At 37.9% G+C, this 18,471-nt stretch overlaps 2 protein-coding genes across 2 annotated transcripts; one reads left to right on the top strand and one right to left on the bottom strand.

The window, feature by feature from the left end:
* On the bottom strand, positions 1-5,832 carry LOC143879799 (Ypt/Rab-GAP domain of gyp1p superfamily protein). Its single transcript, XM_077382386.1, has 5 exons — positions 5,276-5,832; positions 3,489-3,586; positions 3,145-3,321; positions 699-2,596; positions 1-239 (listed from the first exon to the last, which is right to left on the bottom strand). The coding sequence occupies exons 1-5, from the start codon at positions 5,419-5,421 to the stop codon at positions 90-92; spliced, it is 2,469 nt and encodes an 822-aa protein (XP_077238501.1). The 5' UTR covers positions 5,422-5,832; the 3' UTR covers positions 1-89.
* Positions 5,833-13,869: 8,037 nt separating this feature from the next.
* On the top strand, positions 13,870-18,467 carry LOC143879802 (pathogenesis-related thaumatin-like protein 3.5). The gene is made up of 3 exons (XM_077382388.1): positions 13,870-14,361; positions 16,324-16,588; positions 18,087-18,467. Exons 1-3 carry the CDS (start codon positions 13,881-13,883, stop codon positions 18,223-18,225), a joined length of 885 nt encoding a protein of 294 aa, XP_077238503.1. The 5' UTR covers positions 13,870-13,880; the 3' UTR covers positions 18,226-18,467.
* Positions 18,468-18,471: the final 4 nt, after the last annotated feature.

Raw genomic sequence — 18,471 nt, forward strand, 5'->3', positions numbered from 1 at the left:
GGGGCAAAAACTCAAAAGCTCATTTTATTTAGGCTTGAAGAATTATAATTACAAAATGTATAATACAGATACAAGAACAAAATATCTACTCACATCTCAGATAAAAGGTTGCTGATTTTCCGAAGCTCCTTGAGAGCTGCCATGGCTGTAACTTGCCCTTTGCCGCTGAGAATATTTCTAGATAAGTTTTCCAACGACCCAACCTGGCCTCGATCTTGTTGAAAGACCGACTCGATCACCTGCCAAAAAGGTGTAGGAAGTTCAGATCATTAGTACAATCAGTAACAGTTTTTCATCACAAATGATGAGAAGTATAAAAGAGAATCAGAGTAGCTTACACTGCTGTAACATTTTCATTTTTTTTTTGCATTTGCATTTACAATGCTAGTTAGTCAATACAAGTATCAAGTGAAATAACAAAACCCACTTGAAATGTGCAAGTAGAAAAATGACATTCTTTTCAAACTCTAATTCAGTTGGTAACAGAAATCAAATTATAGGACTGTAAATAGAAATTTCCGCATGAATTAAGTAACAGAACAGACTTGAAATGTGTAGTAGAAAGATGCTCATCCTTTTTTTTTTGTAGGTTAGAAAATGCTTATTCTTTTTAAACTTTGATTCAGTTGGTAAGGGAACACAAGTTATATTACTGCAAAAAGAAATCTGAGCATGAATTATCACATAACATGAGTTACCTGGATATTTTCGAGCATAGAATGTCCTAGATTCTTCAAAGTACCCATCACTTTCTTGTCCGGCGTGTCAGCAACACTGCTAAATCCCAACGAATTACTGCACTCTTCTGCAGTTGATGAGGATGATATGGTACTCGGATTACTTGTTACATTTGCTTTTCTCTGTGCTTCTGTACTACTTTCCTTATCAGAGGCCCCTTCACTATTGTTTCTACCAAACTTCCAAAACCATTGAAATTTACCAGACAGAAGTTTTCGCTCCTTCAATGCAGTTGCCTGTTTTGCCGCCACATCGGTGTTGGATCCAAGTTTAACTGTGGTAGCCTCCATGGGTTCAGACTCTGGAAGTGGTGGATCCTCAGACATGACACTGCATGGCTCCTCCGTGTTATTAGTTTCGTCATCATTGTCATCAATGGACAAATGTGAGACGACACTGCTCTTCTCGGAGTCATTCTCATGGTCATGATCTCCGCTATAAGGAATTGGAGATGAGGAGAAAACCGAGGAGTTATCTTCGCTGGCCGTATGTCCACTCAAACATGTCTCTTCAGTCCCGCAAGTATAGTTCTTCTCGATACCATTTTGTTCAAAAACCATGGAGAGAGGATCTTTAGAGCTTAAAACTCCATTACTGCTTAACTTATCAAAATCATCCTCGGAGCCAAGCTCATGGGACAAATCTTCCAGCAGCCTTCGCCTAACAGAGGATCGCGTGTTATTTTCTCCACCCACAATTTTCGTTGGTGAAGGGTCTGATTCTGTTCTAGACAAGCTAAACCTCTCTTTAACTAATGACCCCTTTGTTTTAGATGAAATCGGACCGCTCACACTTGCTTGCTGTTCTTCTGCCTTGTGCAACACTCTCCATTTCTCTTCCCAATAACTCTCTGGTAACAAATTTAGAGGCGTCCTAGGAGAAACCGGAACAGATGGAACATTATAACCTCTAACAGACGCTGATTTGGTTCGGGCCAAGTCACCGTGGGACGGAGACACAGAGACACTCGTGTCAAGTGCGAGAGCCTGCAACACCTTAGCCTTCTCTATAAACCTCTTCACATTTATATTCTCCGGGAAATTCAGTAACCTCTGGAGGCAAGTGGTTGCATTTTCAGTGGCAAGCAGTGAGGATCTTAAATGAAGAAGCATGGAGACCGCAATTGCCGCAATGAAGGCCCCACGAGGGGAACTTAGGATCCTAAAGTTAGACTGCATATCATCCTCAGTGGGACCCGAAAATGATCTCCCATTGGGTGATGCAAATATTTCATCCCAAATGATCAACAGATCCTCTAGTAAGAATTCTCGTCCAAATAAAACCCGCAACCAGCGGAGTGCAAAGTATTGAGGTTCGACCCCGAGCTCAATGAGGTGACAATGAAGAGATGAATCAACAATAGAAAGCAAATGGTACAATGCAGAGGATGCTTCAATAACTGGAGGTAAGCCTGTTAGGGACCTGAGGGCAGGTGAGGGAGAGAAATAGTCTGCCATAGCCACCGCACCGCCGGCCCCACTCATTAAAGCGTCGAACATACAATATGCATCGTGTTCCATAAATTTCTCGGAAAGGAGAATTCCCAATTCGCCTTCGGCTCCATAGGCATCACTTAGCAACACAATGGTCCCTATGTCGGGCTCGAGTTCGTCCAGACTGCTGACTTTGGCCACAACCCCCTGAAAATTGTTGGTGCCATCGTCCCCCAATCCCCACTTTGATGAAACTGGCGAGCTGGTCTTTGTAAGGTTGTAGTTACAAGCCAGATTACTTTCTAGGGAAGAAATACCATCGAACTTGTCACAAAATTGATCTTCATAGAGCTCCCGAACTTGAGAAAGATGTTGCACGTCGACATGAAGAACATATAACAAAGGAGCCACAATTTCATGCATCCCTGAGAGAAAACAGGATGTCATTGGCATTGCATATCATAAGAAAAGACTGCTCTGAGAAAAGAACTCTTCTCACTCATTATGGTTGGAGTGCCTAGCAAGGGTTTGAATATGATGAAAATTCAAATAGAAATACAAAATAATTCTAAGCTTGGAATGCCTCAAACTGGCACACAAGAAAAAAAAATCACTATGGATGAATACTTGATTTCCTTTTTTCTCACCTCGGAGAAATTCTCGAGCATTACTGGCTGGTTAATTTGGACTTACAAAATTGTCATGATCATTTCTGAGTGACCTGGGTATCATGGCCACTCAAGTAAAAATATTTCTTACATCAGACAAATTGTGAATGCATTTATAAAATTTAGAAGTCCCAAGTATTTTCATCATTTTGAAAACCACTAATTTTAAACTTGAGTTTGATGAAGAGAATGATTCTTCTCATCATTTTTTTTTTAAATGAATAATTTTAAACTTGCATTTGATGAAGAGAATGATCCACCCATTCTTATTTATAATCTTCAAAACAGAGGAAGGGAATGTTTACCTTGTCGGTAACCATATTCGGGATGTCTAAGACACCATAGTAACAATATCCTTCTTAACATGGCCTGACATGCTTCTGTCTGAAAGTAGCTTCCATGTTCTGGATACAAACGTGATAAATCCTGATCAAGCATCTTTTCCAGCTCAGCATTTCGGAAAAAGCGTCCCCACATGCTATCTGCATACACAATGTACAAGGAATTAAATAAATAAGAAGGCGATATGATTTTTATCTGTAAAAAGTATAGCTTTGGAGTTGAACAGGCATCTGAAATAAAAATTCTTAAGAGAGCAATAAATCTACAATTAATTCTTCAAAAAACGTAAGAAAAGTTTAATATGTACCTGGATTTTGAGATAATGGATTGTCAATGACAAGATCAGGAACTTTATCTACATCCTTAGGAGGATCAATTAGAAGCTTTCTTCTCAAGCCAGCATATCTGTGAAGACACCAACTTAGGTCAGATAGAAGATAAGTCATGCAGCACAAATTTTTCCAGCAAAATGAAATCACACACTATAAGTGAATGTTTTGTATGGTTTTTCAACTCAAACGGTCACTGTAAAATTTCAGCAATAATACTCACAAAAAGGAAAAAGAATCCTCTAGTCAAAGGTGAAGAAACTATGGTAACATCTTTAAACCCACCTAGTTGGAGGAGGGTAACATCTTTAAACCCTCCTAGCTGTAGTAACATCTCAAGGTTCTAGCATTGAATATGAGACCATCCTAGTTGGAGGAAACTCGAACCTCAGTTTATATTGTCAGCCCTCCATGTATTATTCCAGGAATCCCTTCCATCGGATGGACTACTTTGAATAGAGAGATGGATTTCGCAGGCCTCCGATTCACCATCTTTAAAATCCCTCGATCATGACTTATTTCAAACTCATTTTCAGAAAATAGTTATTGGTTTAATCCTAGTTTTTCATCAGAATTCCTAAGGAGACCTAAACCAAAAGGCGCCTCTATAACCCCCAAATACTTCATGTTTTACCATGATAGAACCCATAGAAAACCACTTAAAACAACTTAATTAAAATTTTAATCCTAGTTTTACATCAGAACTCCTAAGAAGACCTAAACCACTAGGTGCCTCTATAACCGCCAAATACTTCATGTTTTACCATGAAAGACCCATAGAAAAACACTTAAAACAACTTGAGTAAAAATTTTATAGTACCTTTTTTTAATGTTAGCCAGATGCATTTCATAAAAAAGACAGTGATGGTCAGTACAAAAACAAGTACACGAGAGAAAGAAAAAGAAAAATAGAAAACAATACAGCAATCAAGGACGAAGAGAGTTATAGAGTGCCAAATCTTGCAAGGAAACTCCGACTCTAGCAAGCCCAACCGAAACCTCGTTAGTGGAATGGCGGATATGATGATAAGATAAACAACTGAGGAAGCACCAACCCAAGCTTGCATTTTATCGAAAAAACAATCAAATCTGCAAGGGTGAGCATGGAAACCTTTGAGCCAACCGATGACATTAAGGGAATCTCCTTCAATCACCACTTTACCCATAAGGCCTCTATCTAACAATTTTAACCCTTGATGAACTGCCCTCACCTCGGCCTCAGAAGCATCCGGAATTTCAATTCAGTCTACATACTTCCGTAATCCACAATAAGAAAAAAAAAAACTTTCATTGCACGCATCAGACTATACAAATTAAAATCAGAACAGTTCTTTCAAGTAATTCCAAGAACCCAACCCTGTAAAGAACTCCAGAATCAAAGTACCCAATAGAATAAATAAAATAACATAAGGAAACAACCGAATTCATCTAATATAACCCCCTTTTGGTAACCCACAACATAAAAATACTCTTGGCATATATTAAACACTACCAATTAAGGCTAAAAAAATGTAAATTTTCAAGCATGGAACCTGAATAAGAACTCCACAAATCAAAAGCACCCACTTGGGAAAAAAAGAATCTACAGATTTTGTTAAGAAAACCGCTATTTTCATACATCAAACGATAAACCCACAAACCAAGGTACTTCCCTTATGTAATTCAAGCCTCAAAACCCCAAAATAGTGTCCAATAAAAATCACCCAGATGGAAAAAACAAAAGGTTCTCAGGCCATTAAAAAAAAGGGTTTTCATCGAATTTTACCTCCTCCGATAATCAGCTGCCACACGGCGAATATCTTCGATAGAAGAAGATGAAGAAGATGGCAATATGCCAAGATTTATACGCCATTGAACCCCTCTTAAATGGGAAAAACGAGAATCAAAAGATGATTCTTGAGAAACAGACATGCTTATCTTGAGATTTTTTGCAGACCCAGATGGTTTAAATCAATTTAGAGGAGAGGGAAAGGGACTTTATGGAGAAAGTTTGGAGGAATTTATGGAGAAAAGAGATAAAATTGCAAAAACAGAGGAGGAAAAATGGGCTTAATGAGGGGTCACAAACAGGGGGAAAAAGTGGGTAAATTTGCAATAACAGATGAGGAGAAATGGGCTTAATGAGGGGACAAAAAGAGAGGAAAAAAAGTGGGTTTGGAGATAAATCTGTTCAAAATATAGGAAGACATTTAGCCAAAGAAGAAAAAAAGAAAAAATGGAGTACAAATGGGTTCTACCTTGTTTCTTCTGAGAAAGAGTGAGGGAGAAAATGGAAGAGAGATGAATAAAAAGGAAAGGTGGAGAAGAAAATGGGCATTTTGTTTCTTGAGACAATACAAGAGCAGCTCTTATTGACTTGTAGAGGAGATGAGCTGTCTTATCTGTACATGGACCTAACCTTCATAATCATACGGCCGTACCCCAAAAATGTTTTGACAAAACGTTTTAAAAATGGCAAATAAAGTAATTGTTTTAATGAATGCTTAATTGTTTTTTAATACTTTGTAATGACTCGGATGTGATTTCTTACCTTATCTTCTTCTTGTTTTTAAGATTATTTTCTATTGGGTTGGAAGTTGGAACAAGAATGGTGAAAGTACAAAATTACCCTCATTGAAATGACCAAAATGCCCCCAATGCTAAGATCATAATCTACATTAATTTATTGTCATCTAATCATAGTTAGCAATTGCAGTGGCTATGCTTTAAGCACTTAACAATTGTAATCAAGCATCAAGGTAATCTCATCATTTCATAGAACGTAAAATAGAAATTAGAAGAGGAAGTAGGAGTAAACTAGATTTTCTTTGTGAGGTTATTTTAGTCATTTTACCAAGGCTGAGGGGAACTCTTTAAATCCTCTACTCGAATCACACCTTGTAAAGGGAAATTACATTTCATTTTGGCAGGTCAAGGTGTAAATAAGAAGTTAAAGGGCAGAGAAACTTGGCCTTGTAATGGAAAAGTTGAGGGCATTTTAGTAAATTGGCATCCAGAGGATAAATAAAAGAGCATTAAGGAAGAGATTGTGGAAAGGAATTAGTAGGTTGGTCTCAGCAACTAAATATTCCCCGCACTTAACCTTATAAAAAATAAATAAAAACACAGTCTACCAGTGACTATACAATAATATTCTTCGGATATGCTAATTGGCCAAAAGGAAGACCAGCTCTCTCTCCCTCTCTACAACCATTGCTTTGACGAGGTCAAAGCAGTGTTGAATGTGGCGTATCGGCTAGCTACCGGTACAACCATTGAATTTCGTAACGGGATTCTAAAATTATGAGTCTCTAACAAAACCCATGTAATTAAGATCAAAAGTACCCTTAGGCAAGTATGTTTATAAATAATGATAAAATTAACATTCAAATATTTCATTTAATACTTCAATTTGAAGATGTTATTAAGAGTGTCAATTTTGGCTCGGGCTCGGAGGCTCGCTCGAGCTCGGCTCGAATCCTTAACGAGCCGAGTCGAGCCGGCTCACTAGGCTCGTTAAGCTTAACGAGCCGATCCTAATTTAGGCCAGGCTCGGCTCGTTAAGAATTTAATATATTTAAATATATATTAATTTATACATTAAAAGGGGGGCCAAAATATGTCACTTCATTTTTGGAACCCCATTTGTTACTAGGACCACCTCCCATAGTGTAAAACAAGTAGTCAAATTACACTAGTAGGGTTGTCCAGGGAAGATGAGGGGTATGAACATAATATAACCCGAGCTCGGGAAGGCTCGTGAGCCTGGCCGAGCTTGACTGAGCCGAGCTTTTGAGCTTAACGAGCCGAGCCTGGCCAAGCTCGGCTCGGCTCGTTTACACCCCTAGATGTTATATTCAGAGGGTTCTCCATTGTACTTAATAAATCAGATTAGTGGTATTTAATAAATGTTTTATTAAAATAATACACATGATAAGTATACTATTTTCATACAAAGATATTTATAAATTCTTTTAGCAGAACCCATTTAATTAAGAAAAATTACTGATAAATAATTTCATAAGTCATGATGTCTTATATGGAACATAGCATGGTAAAGAGAGTTATTTGTAAGAGAAGTTGTATGATGCCCGACCGTGAAAATGTAAAGGGCGGAAGGAGACAAAACCTACTGCCTTGGTTTTTGAACTAAGGAAAAGTAAAAAACTGGGCTTTCCCTTGGATTAAAAATCAAGGGAGAGAGGTTCTCTCTCTCTCCGCCCTTGATTTTCACGGTCGGGCATCATATAATTTCTCTATTTGTAAATATGTAAAAATGTTATGGTTAGAAATTCTGCCTTCTTTTAGATAGAATAAAGAGGTCATGGATTACGTGATTCTAGAGCTCCTTGGAATCAATGAAATGAGAAATTTCTCGATCCATATTTTACGTGATTTTTAAATTCATTTATCAAAATTTTCTCGTTGTTTTATAATGCACATTTTTATTCATTTGTAGATGACTAATTGTTTTTTTTTTTTTATATATTTCTTATGCTTGCATTGACTACTGTATACACGAACACCATACATGACGTTCTAAGTGGGACCTACCTTGTTCATGCTATAGATTGATGATAAGGTTATCCACGGATGCGTTTGGATTGCTGGAATCAGGCACTGGAATCGGCATCCTATTCTGACTCTACACATTTCTACTGACTGCTTCAAAAAGGGAATGATCCCCCCCCCCTCCAAAACGGTTTCTGAAAGAATGATTCACTGCTTGAGGATAAATTCACCCCCTTTAACGTTTTTGGTTTGCCTTTAATACTCTTTAACTTGCTTGCATTATAAATGCATCTGGTGACCGAATGGGAGCGCCCCTCGGTTTAGCAAAATACTAAAAAGACAATGGTTGTGTTAGGGTTTTTCCAAACAACCACTTTTGGGCCCACTTATGGCTCATGCATGTGATCGGACCATTGACCAAACCAACAACCCCAAGTCCGGCCCACTTCCTTTCGCTTCAACTTGATCGGATGATTCTAGTCACTCGATCCATCGGTGGCATTGATCCGGATTGGGGACTTTCTACCTGGTCGGTTTTGAAATTTTTTTTTTTTAGTGATTTGTGATTTTTTATGAATGAAAAGAAAAAGGGAGATGATATTCCCACAACTTTTCCCCAGTATTTCCCAGTATTTTCACCTATGTTGGTTTGCTATATGCTGCCAGTGCCAATGATATCATTTTAAAGAAAATACAAAGACATAGAGGTGGAATTGTGAAGATGTAGTTATTTTTAGGAAAAGACAAACAAAAGAGTGTGAAATGATGAAAAGGGGGTTGAAATATCTTGTCACATAAAAATTAGGTTAAATAACTGATCATGTTAAAAGGATTTTTTTAGAGAGAGAGAGAGACCCACCAAATACATTTCTTGCTCTTTTATGCCATGTTTATTGGATATATTTGTGCAAACCCATTTGGTCTAGGGTTCAATCCCAACATGCCTGCCCAAACAAAAAGGGAGGGCATTTTTTTATTGTCTTTACATCTTTGTTTAGACTAGTAATCAAAAGAAAGCTAAAGTTGGCACATCTTTCTATTGCCTTTAGGGTTTGGAAATGGACATACACCCCCCACCAAATCCCTTTACTAGATTTCTTATGTTTTTTATGGTTTTGTGAAAACCCCACTTCCACCAACCTTTCTTATCTCTCCTTTTGCTTCTATTTGGTATCTCTCATCTCTCCACATTAGTTTCTAGCTCCCAATCATTTAATTCCCTATGTTGTGTGTGTCTTCTCTCTAGTCTCTATAGTAACTCACCTACCAAAAATCAGAAATTGAAGATTGTATTTTAATTTAATGTTATATTAAACCTCTTTTCCTTGACAATTACGTACACTAGTAAATCATAAAGAAATCTATATTTTCTTTATATCCTGCCTATAATTTGTATAATGGATTTGCTAGGCAACCTTCACATAAAGCTATCTTGCGGATCACTTTTGCAAGAGAGAACAGCCACCCCGAATGAATTAAATGAATAAGACAAAATCTGCTAAAAAGTGAGCTGCGAAATAGCTTTCTGCAGAATTCCCTAGCAAATTCCTTTGCATAAAATAGGCCTGTCAAGACTTAGGTCTCTATGAAAGAAAGGAAATGAAAAGCACTCTTCAGAGTGACAAACTCAATTGTAAGTTTTAGCTCTTCATGCGTCAAATGAAGTCATTTTCACGAATTCGACCTCGTTTCACCCCACTTATTTGTATTTTCCTCAAAGTAACTTTACTTTCACGAAAAGACAGTCTAAATATATGGATGAAAATGCACATGAAGGGGAAGTCTCAATATATGAGACTGGGTTCAATTTAAAGTAACTTTAGTTATATGTAGTGCATGGATGATTTTGACATGCCTACAGTTAGCTAGTTGTCATATTGTTGTCCCTACAAATTATTGCTATTGATCTTTAGAAATGTTATTGCCACCCATTTTTTCTGGTACTTTCCAATTTCCACCTCAACTCAACTCAACTCAACTCAACAAAGCCTTTGTCCCAGACTAGTTAGGGTCGGCTAAATGAATCCTTCAGAAAAATTTCATGAAGAAGGAATCTACCCGGCTCTAATCATGGCTCTAGCTGGGTTTTTCTACGTGGATCATTTTCTTCCATTCTATCATATCCAAGATCATGTTTTTCGTTATGTTCCTAGGTATCAAGTCTTTCCTCACTGTTTCTACTTGAGTTATTTTCGGTCTGCCCCTACCTCTTTTTCCAATTTCCACCTATCCCTTTTATTTTGTTTTTTCATTGGATGGCTAGAATTTATTATTTACTTAGATTATTTTTCGTATTTGATGATCTTAACAATATCTAGACAAAACTATAACTTGTGCACGAGAAAAAATAAACCTCTAAATAAAAGAGAGATGAATAGCACCAAAACGGGTGGTTGTACAAAGAATAAAATTGGCGCTAAGAAACAACCACACTACAATCAGATTTGCAGGAATTTAGGTCCTGTTCGTTTAAGATTATGACAATCAATTGTGAGTGTCAAACCGATTATTGGACTCAAAATTATGATTAAATTTGAGTCCAATAATCTCTTAGGCACTCACAAATTGGTTGTAATAATCTTAAATGAACAGCCTCGAAGTAAAGATACCAGAAATAAGCTCTCCTTCATAAGCTTGACATCATGCAGGATACAACCACTCTCATATGTCTCAGCAATTGAATATGGTCGATGATAAATTCACACCCCGTATAGGATAATTTGCACCTCTTTAACATGAATCATGTGGCAGACTTTTACGGTTTTTGACGTCTAAAGGGGAGCGAATTATCTTACTGGCGGTGCCAATTTATCATCGCCCTTGAATAATGAAAAGATAAAAATGGGACCCAGTCTCGCACAAATTAATAGGACATCTCACCGCCTCTTCCAAAACAAGCTAACAAATAATATAAGATGCAGCCCTATGTCACATTCGAAAGATGGTCTAAATTCAATGTCCATAAAGTCATCACACCTCTATGGACCAAAAAAACAAAGGGGGAAGAGAGAAGAGGTCATAAAAATTAAAGGGCAGAAAGGTTAAAAGGTTGTATAGTCCAAGCCTAGGATGTCATTATCCAAGAGGAGTTTGATTGGTCATTCTAATCAAGTTTTAAAATTTCGGTTCCGGTACCAGTTTCGGACCCTGAAATTTCGGTCGAAATCTAGTACATAATCCATATTCAATATTCAATTTCGGCCGAAAATACTGAAATTTAGGTAAAATATTAAAAAAAACAGATTTTTGGGGTCAAATTTTGGAAAAACCAAAATTTCGGCCGAAATAAATGACCGTTTCGGTTTTGGGTGATTTTGGTGTCGGTCTCCACCGGATTTCGGTTGAAATTTAAAACCATGATTCTAATCAAGGGACAATTTGTTATTTATTGTAAATGTCTATTATTCCATTTATAAAAGAAAATATTTTTTTTTCCGAAAAGGTTTAGGAGGCTTATATATTATATGCATTTTCCTAGCATTTTTCATATATATATATAATAATAATAATAATAATAATAATAATTTATCTATTGGTCCTTGGGTGATCATGATAGTATTTAAGCATAAACATCATTCATAAATCATAATAACAATTGCCTTACAATCATAAAAACCCATGATTAATTTAGCAATTTTTTATTTGCTGGTGATGGATTTTTCAAACATGAGAAATATAAAATAAAAAAGAAGTGCAACTATCAAAACAATGGTATGCTATTATCATTTTTATTTAATTTTTTTTTCCTGTTCTCATTTCTATTTAGAAATATGCACAAGTAAGCTAGAAGTACGTGCTCAGGATGAGTGGATCACACGAGTAGAAAGGCTTCAAAGAATGTAAAATTGGTTGGAAAAAATCACTTTTTTTTTTTCATTTTCCCTGTGAGATATAAGAACCTCACCTCCTCTCCCTATCATTCCTAACAAAAAGACAAGCCGCCCCTGCCCACCCTCCAATAATTTCATGGCTTATCTTCGAGATTACGTCGTACATGTGGGTCCCAACGTTTCCTCAACCGTATATGTGAAAAATAGGAAAATAATAATAAGAGGATCCAAGAAGAGCCCCTCAGTGTAGGTCGGTGGGTAAAAGATAGTACTAAATTAAATTAACACATGGTTGAGTTTTTTTTTAGAAGTCTTCTTTATTCAAGTAGTATATGTATTACAAGAATAAAGAAGACTTGTATGGATACATGAAGATTTTATAACGTTATTCTTGTTGTTGGGAAAATCTGCCGGGCAATCCGATCCAATCGTGCACAATTTAACGGAAAAGTAAAATAAACAAAGCCACAAGATGAACACCAAGATTTTACGTGGTTCGGCCAAGCCTAATCCACGGGCGAGAAATATGATCTTCTCCTATAAGAAAAACAATAGATTAATCACAAACCCGCAACCCTTTCCTTGCTTCTCTCACCCAAGACCGCACACCAAGCACAACTTGAGAAAAAACCCAACAAGAGAATACCCAACAAGAGCCCCAGAAAATCCAAGAAGAATAGCCACGTATTTTTCCTCATCTCTCCTCTCTCCTCTCTCCTCTCTCCTCTCTCCTGTGTTACCACAAATTCATGTCACGCACTCACGCTTTGTCTTCTCTTAAGTTTTTTTTTTTAATAAACTTTGACAGGGGCTATTTTCATTGCCAAGCCATAAAGCTGAAAACATTCTGGACGTATCCACCAACCTATTTATTATTATGGTCGTTTGTATATTATGGTTGTTTGTACTACCATCATACACATTCATTCAATACCTTATACCCCACCTTTCTTTATTAGTTAAGGAATTTCAGCATTGAGAAATGATATATTCACTCCATTTTCTTCCCCAGACCACCCCCTTTAGTGTACACATTTTTTTTTTTTTTGATGGGTAAGCTAGGGTTTAACGGGGACCCCTACCGATTTATTAGATAAGGAAAAAGATAGAACAATAAGATCACAAACCAACCCTAACTCGGAACAAACGAGAAGGGGGAACCAAGGCTCTACAAATAAGAGCGACAAGCACTAAGCCTAAGAGAACAAAATGATCAATACTTCTGAAATACTCCCTTTAGCGTACACAGAGTAGTCATAAATACACTAGAGAGGGTAACCTAGGGAAGAAAGGGAGGAATGTATCACTGGCAGGCAAACTATCAAGGGTTAGGAAACATAATATAACAAGGATTCATCAAATGCAACTCAATGCATCTTATTTTCATGTATGGCCGGGTCATCTAGATCGATGATCTAACGGCCCATATTTTGTAATGCATTGCAAATTATGTAAGTAACTTATAATTTTAGGACTTTTATTAACTGTTAAGACGACTATCGTTTTTGTTGAGGAGATTTTTAGAGAATTTTAGGTAATCCTCCCTCCTCTCTCTGTAACTTTCTCTCTCTATCTCTTCCAGTCTTCCTCTCCTCCTCTCAACCAGTTAACTTTGCATCCAAACAAGAACTTTACTTACACTTTGCTTTGCTTTACCAGGCATTTAACATCCCGCCCCTCTCCATAGTGAATACTTACCCAAAGAATGCTTGAGCCCGCATCCAAACCGAGCCTAAGGGGATTCAGATAATTTTCTCCTGCTGGGACTGTATTTGATATCTCTTTGTTGAGAAGGTATATATGAAAGGAACTTCAGTATATTTTATCTCTTCTCCCACTTTTCCTTTTTGGATAGAACAATCCTGGATTTACATTTCTTTCCGCAATTCTCTTGCTTGAAAGGACAAAGAAAGGTATCTCTTCACAAAGAGGCCACCCAAATAGAGAAATACTAAACCCAAAGTTGTCATGTTCTAGCTGAGGGACCCAACAAAGCAAGAGATTTCCAATATTTAGCAATGGAATGGCATCGCCATTCTTCCCACAACTATGAGACCCTCAAAAAATTTTCGGTCATTTTTCTTCCTATGTTCTCTCCTTTTCACTAATTCTCTATCATGCACCTTCATTGTAACAAACAATTGTCCTTATACAATATGGCCCGGGACACTTGCCGGGGCGGGGACACCCCAACTTCCGACAACCGGATTCCGTCTTGATTCCGGCCAAAGTGTCGGAATTCAGGTCACCCCAGGTTGGTCAGGAAGGATTTGGGCTAGGACCGGGTGCAAATTTGAAGATTGGGGGGTGGGGATTTGTGGAACCGGGGATTGTGGGGGTAAGATGGAGTGTGATGGGATGGGTCCCACGCCCCCCACCACACTATTTGAGATAACCCTTGGGAAGGGCGACGATAAAGATTACTATGATGTTAGTGTTGTGGACGGCTATAATTTGCCGATTCTCATCGTGCCTCGTGGGGTCTACGGGGGTTGCAATGCCACTGGTTGTGCAGCAGATCTCAACTCCGGTATCCAACAATCTTTTTCTCGATTATATGGAGAGTTTATATGGTGTGAGCCGGTGTGGTCCAGTATTTTTCAAAAAGTACGGTACAGCTTACACCGTTGGATGAACGAAACCGTCCATTTTATGGGTCATAATGTAAATAGGTTATGCCCAAAAAATCATTTCCATAGGATGATCCTAATCCTGTGATCTATAGAGATTTCCATAATATGAAGCTCCTCTGTGATCACAGGACTAGGCTCATCCTATGGAAATGATTTTTCGGGCACAACCTATTTAAGTTGTGGCTGGCCCATCAAATGGATGGTTTGGATCATCCTACGGTGTTGGCCGCACAATACTTTCTGAAATTACTAGACTATATGGGCTTACATAATATAAAATTCGGGCCACGAATCCGTACCAGTGTGGCTCTTTGGCTTAAAGTCATGGGTATGCTCCCCATGGATGTGAGTTCGAATCCCCCGGGGCTTACCCAATGCGTGTGATTTACAGGCGATTAAGCGCATCCATAGGGAATAGTCCTGCCCTAAAAATTGGAGTGGGAATAAACTATGTCATCAAGAAAAAAGCAAAAGGGCCTGGCAGGATCCGGTTGAGGTCAACCCTACTCCAACCCGAGGTAGCATTACGTTAATCCTAACACGAACATCAGGTCAAGGAAGGTCAACACTAACCCAACCCATCTAATTCGATTTTCCCAATAGAGATGGGTTGGGTACGGGTAGGTCCAGGGTGAAAACAAAAGATATAACCCTAAGATTTTGAATATCATGATAAAATCACAATAAAATTAGAAGGATGGAGCCTGATGCAGGTCAGGTCGGATTGTCCAAGGCCTCAACCCTAGCCCAACCCAAAATTAAATCCCAATCTGATTGATACGTGCCTAGATGGATCCCATTTAGAATGGAATAAATTATCTTGTTATTTTAGAGAATAAGATCAGATCTTACTAGATATGATATATTTAGTAGCTGGATAGATTATAATATTTATTTAGCTATTTAGTTATTTATTTAGTAGCTGGATAGATTATAATTTAGATTAGGATAATCTTTATTTACTTATTTTTATATTTATCATAAGATCTTTCTATGTTTATCTTGAAGTGTTTTATATAAGCACATGCTGTGATGGAAATCAATGAATGGAGAAACTAGTTTGAGAAATTGTGTCTTGTGCACAAAGGAGGACTGATCCTTCCCTCGAAGTGGATCAAGAGGCCGATCTTCCCTCTAAGAAGATCAATCGTGTTGCGAACCAATTCGGGTTCGTAACACTGATGAACTGCAAGCACAACCCGACCTCAATTTGGATTAAACCGGTCGGTTTCAGGTTGAGCCTGGACCAAGTAGCATACCTTCTTACAACTTATTTGAATATAAGATTTTATGCATAAGTTGGTTATTTTCAATAACTAGGTGGAATTAAATAGACTTATTACAAAGATGCGGTTATTTTCAACAGAATTTTTCGAAAACCACTCTTGCAAAAGTGAGCCATGAAATGGCTTTGGATGTGATTGTGACCATTGATTTCATGATTCATAGTTGTGGGAAGCCAAAGACCCGTTGATCATGCAATCAATGGTCTAGATCATCCGACCAAGGGCACATTGCAATATTTAAAGCGATGGTCTCACCTTCATCGGATGATATAGATCATTGATCAAGGGTTATGAAGATGACATTTTCCTAAGATGTCTGCAAGGCATTGATTCTCCAATCAGCAACGATCTTGGACCCACTCGGTCGCCCAATGATGAACCATCAAATCAACGGTCACAATCACAACCAAAACATCTATCATGTGTACGATCCATTTACCAGTGTGAATCTCTAATAAAAATATAATGCAATCATAAGATCGGACGCTCCATCTCAATCCTATCTTATTTACAATAACCATAGTTAGCAAACCCTAATTATTTGATAACATAAAATTTTAAATTTTTTTTCAGGTTGCCCAAAAGAACTCCAAGTGGTGGAGGGTGGTGAAGCCACAGGTGTGGTTGGATGCAAGAGTGCATGTGTGGCATTTGGGCGTGACGAGTATTGTTGTAGTGGGGAATTTGCAAGTCCCACCACATGTGGGCCTTCTTCCTACTCAAACATCTTCAAGAGAGCTTGCCCAAAGGCCTATAGCTATGCCTTTGATGATGGGTCAAGCACTTTCACTTGCAAGGCCTTTGACTATGCCATCACTTTCTGTCCCACCATCACTGGGTTAGTGCTTCCAACACCCACTCCAAAACTCTTTCATATGGTACATGATGATGAGGAATGATAGATGCAAGGGCACTCTTTATGCAAGGGAGTGAGAAGGGCCCTTGAATAGATCCACGTCATTTTTAAAGTCGGTTCAGAATTGAATTCAGTTACACTTGATAATGAGGATCTATTCAAGGGCCCTTCTCCGGCCCTTGCATCTATCATTCCTCATGGTCTACAGAACTGATGGACCATTGTTCTTTTGGAAGGCAACAAAGTACCTTACTTCAACAGTGACAAACATGCCCATATTTTCTCAATCTCAATTAAAGACTTGTTTTTTGGTTGGTAAGATGGATTGAACCTCCGACCTTCAGGTTGAAGAACAAAGCCTTGACCATTGAGCTAGAGGCTCAATACCTCAAAGACTTAATGAACAAGATTCATAATTATAAATAATAATACTAACAACAACAACAGAGTAATCAGAGCACTTATAATGAAAAACTATGAGTAGGACACTTTTGATTATCCAAACCAAGTAATCTGATGCACCAAAATTCTCCCCCTTCCAACAATTATTAGTAATGCTATTATTATTGTTATAACACAGACGATTATGAATTTACGTTACAAGGAGGCGAATGCGTACTGCAGAGGGGGTGAAAATATCATCGCCTAAATTATTATGGGAAATGTTATCAGCACTACTGTATTTTGATGAGGGCACTCCTCACTTTATTAAAAGTATGGTATGGCCCGCACCATAGGATGATCCAAACCGTCCATTAGATGGGCCACAGCCTGAATAGGTTGTGTCCCAAAAATTATTTCCATAGGTTGATCCTAACCCTCCAATCTATAGACAGTTAGGGTCAACCCTCTAACATTCGGATTGGAGGGTTAGGATCAACCTATGGAAATGATTTTTGGGGCAAAAGGCTGTAGCCCATCTAATGGACGGTTTGGATCATCCTATGGTGCTGGTCATACCGTACTTCTAATAAAGTGAGGAGTGCCCTCATCAAAATACAGTAGTGCTGATAACATTTCCCATTATTTATTCTTATTATCATTAATATCATTAGGGATTTGCTAGGGACAATCGCAGTAGGCATTTCGCGGGCCGGCTGTTGCATGAGAATGAAGCCACCTCAGATGAATTAAATGAATAACACAAAATCTGTGTGGCCGCACTCATGCAACAGCCAGTGATCAGTTTTTTTTTTTTTTTTTTTTTTTTAAGATAACCTTTTAAAATATTTGGAAAATTTCCTGATTTGTACGTGTAATCCATGCCCAGGGGCCATGTAATGAGTATTACTATCTATCATTGCAATTATAATTATAACACCCTGATGATTATGATAGTGATTTAGTTGTTTTAGATAATTGTGGTTAATTATACAGCTAATGAGGGAAGAATTTCAAATGGAGATTGTTTTAAATTGGGATTTTTTTTAATGGTATTTTAACTTATTTATTTATTTTTGTACATTCTGTCACCATGCAGGTTGAGGAGGTCAAATAACATAGCTACTGTTCAACCTATTCGCGGAGACAATAATGGAGAGGCTGGGCAGATGGCCTCCTCATCAAACATCCTCCCCATTCACATGACATTCCTTCTCCTATTCATCCTCTACATCTAGGCCTATGTGAATTCACAAAAGGTTTTGGAGTTCTAATTGCTTTTATGATCTACTTTCCTTCAAAGGAATAACAGGCGAAAACACTGATGGCGATTCCGATCAGGTTAACAGAATGAGGAGGCTAAAATTCGTTCGTAAGATATAAAATGTAAGGGCAAGATGTATTCGTGGATTCGGCTAATTTTAATTCTTTTATGTGATAATATGATTATATATTGGAAATTTTGGTCATTTAAGAAAAATTAA

Source organism: Tasmannia lanceolata, unplaced genomic scaffold (genome assembly GCF_043159265.1).
Source record: "Tasmannia lanceolata isolate RefF3 unplaced genomic scaffold, GAP_Taslan_0.1 ptg000006l, whole genome shotgun sequence".
In the NCBI taxonomy this organism is placed as follows: Eukaryota; Viridiplantae; Streptophyta; class Magnoliopsida; order Canellales; family Winteraceae; genus Tasmannia; species Tasmannia lanceolata.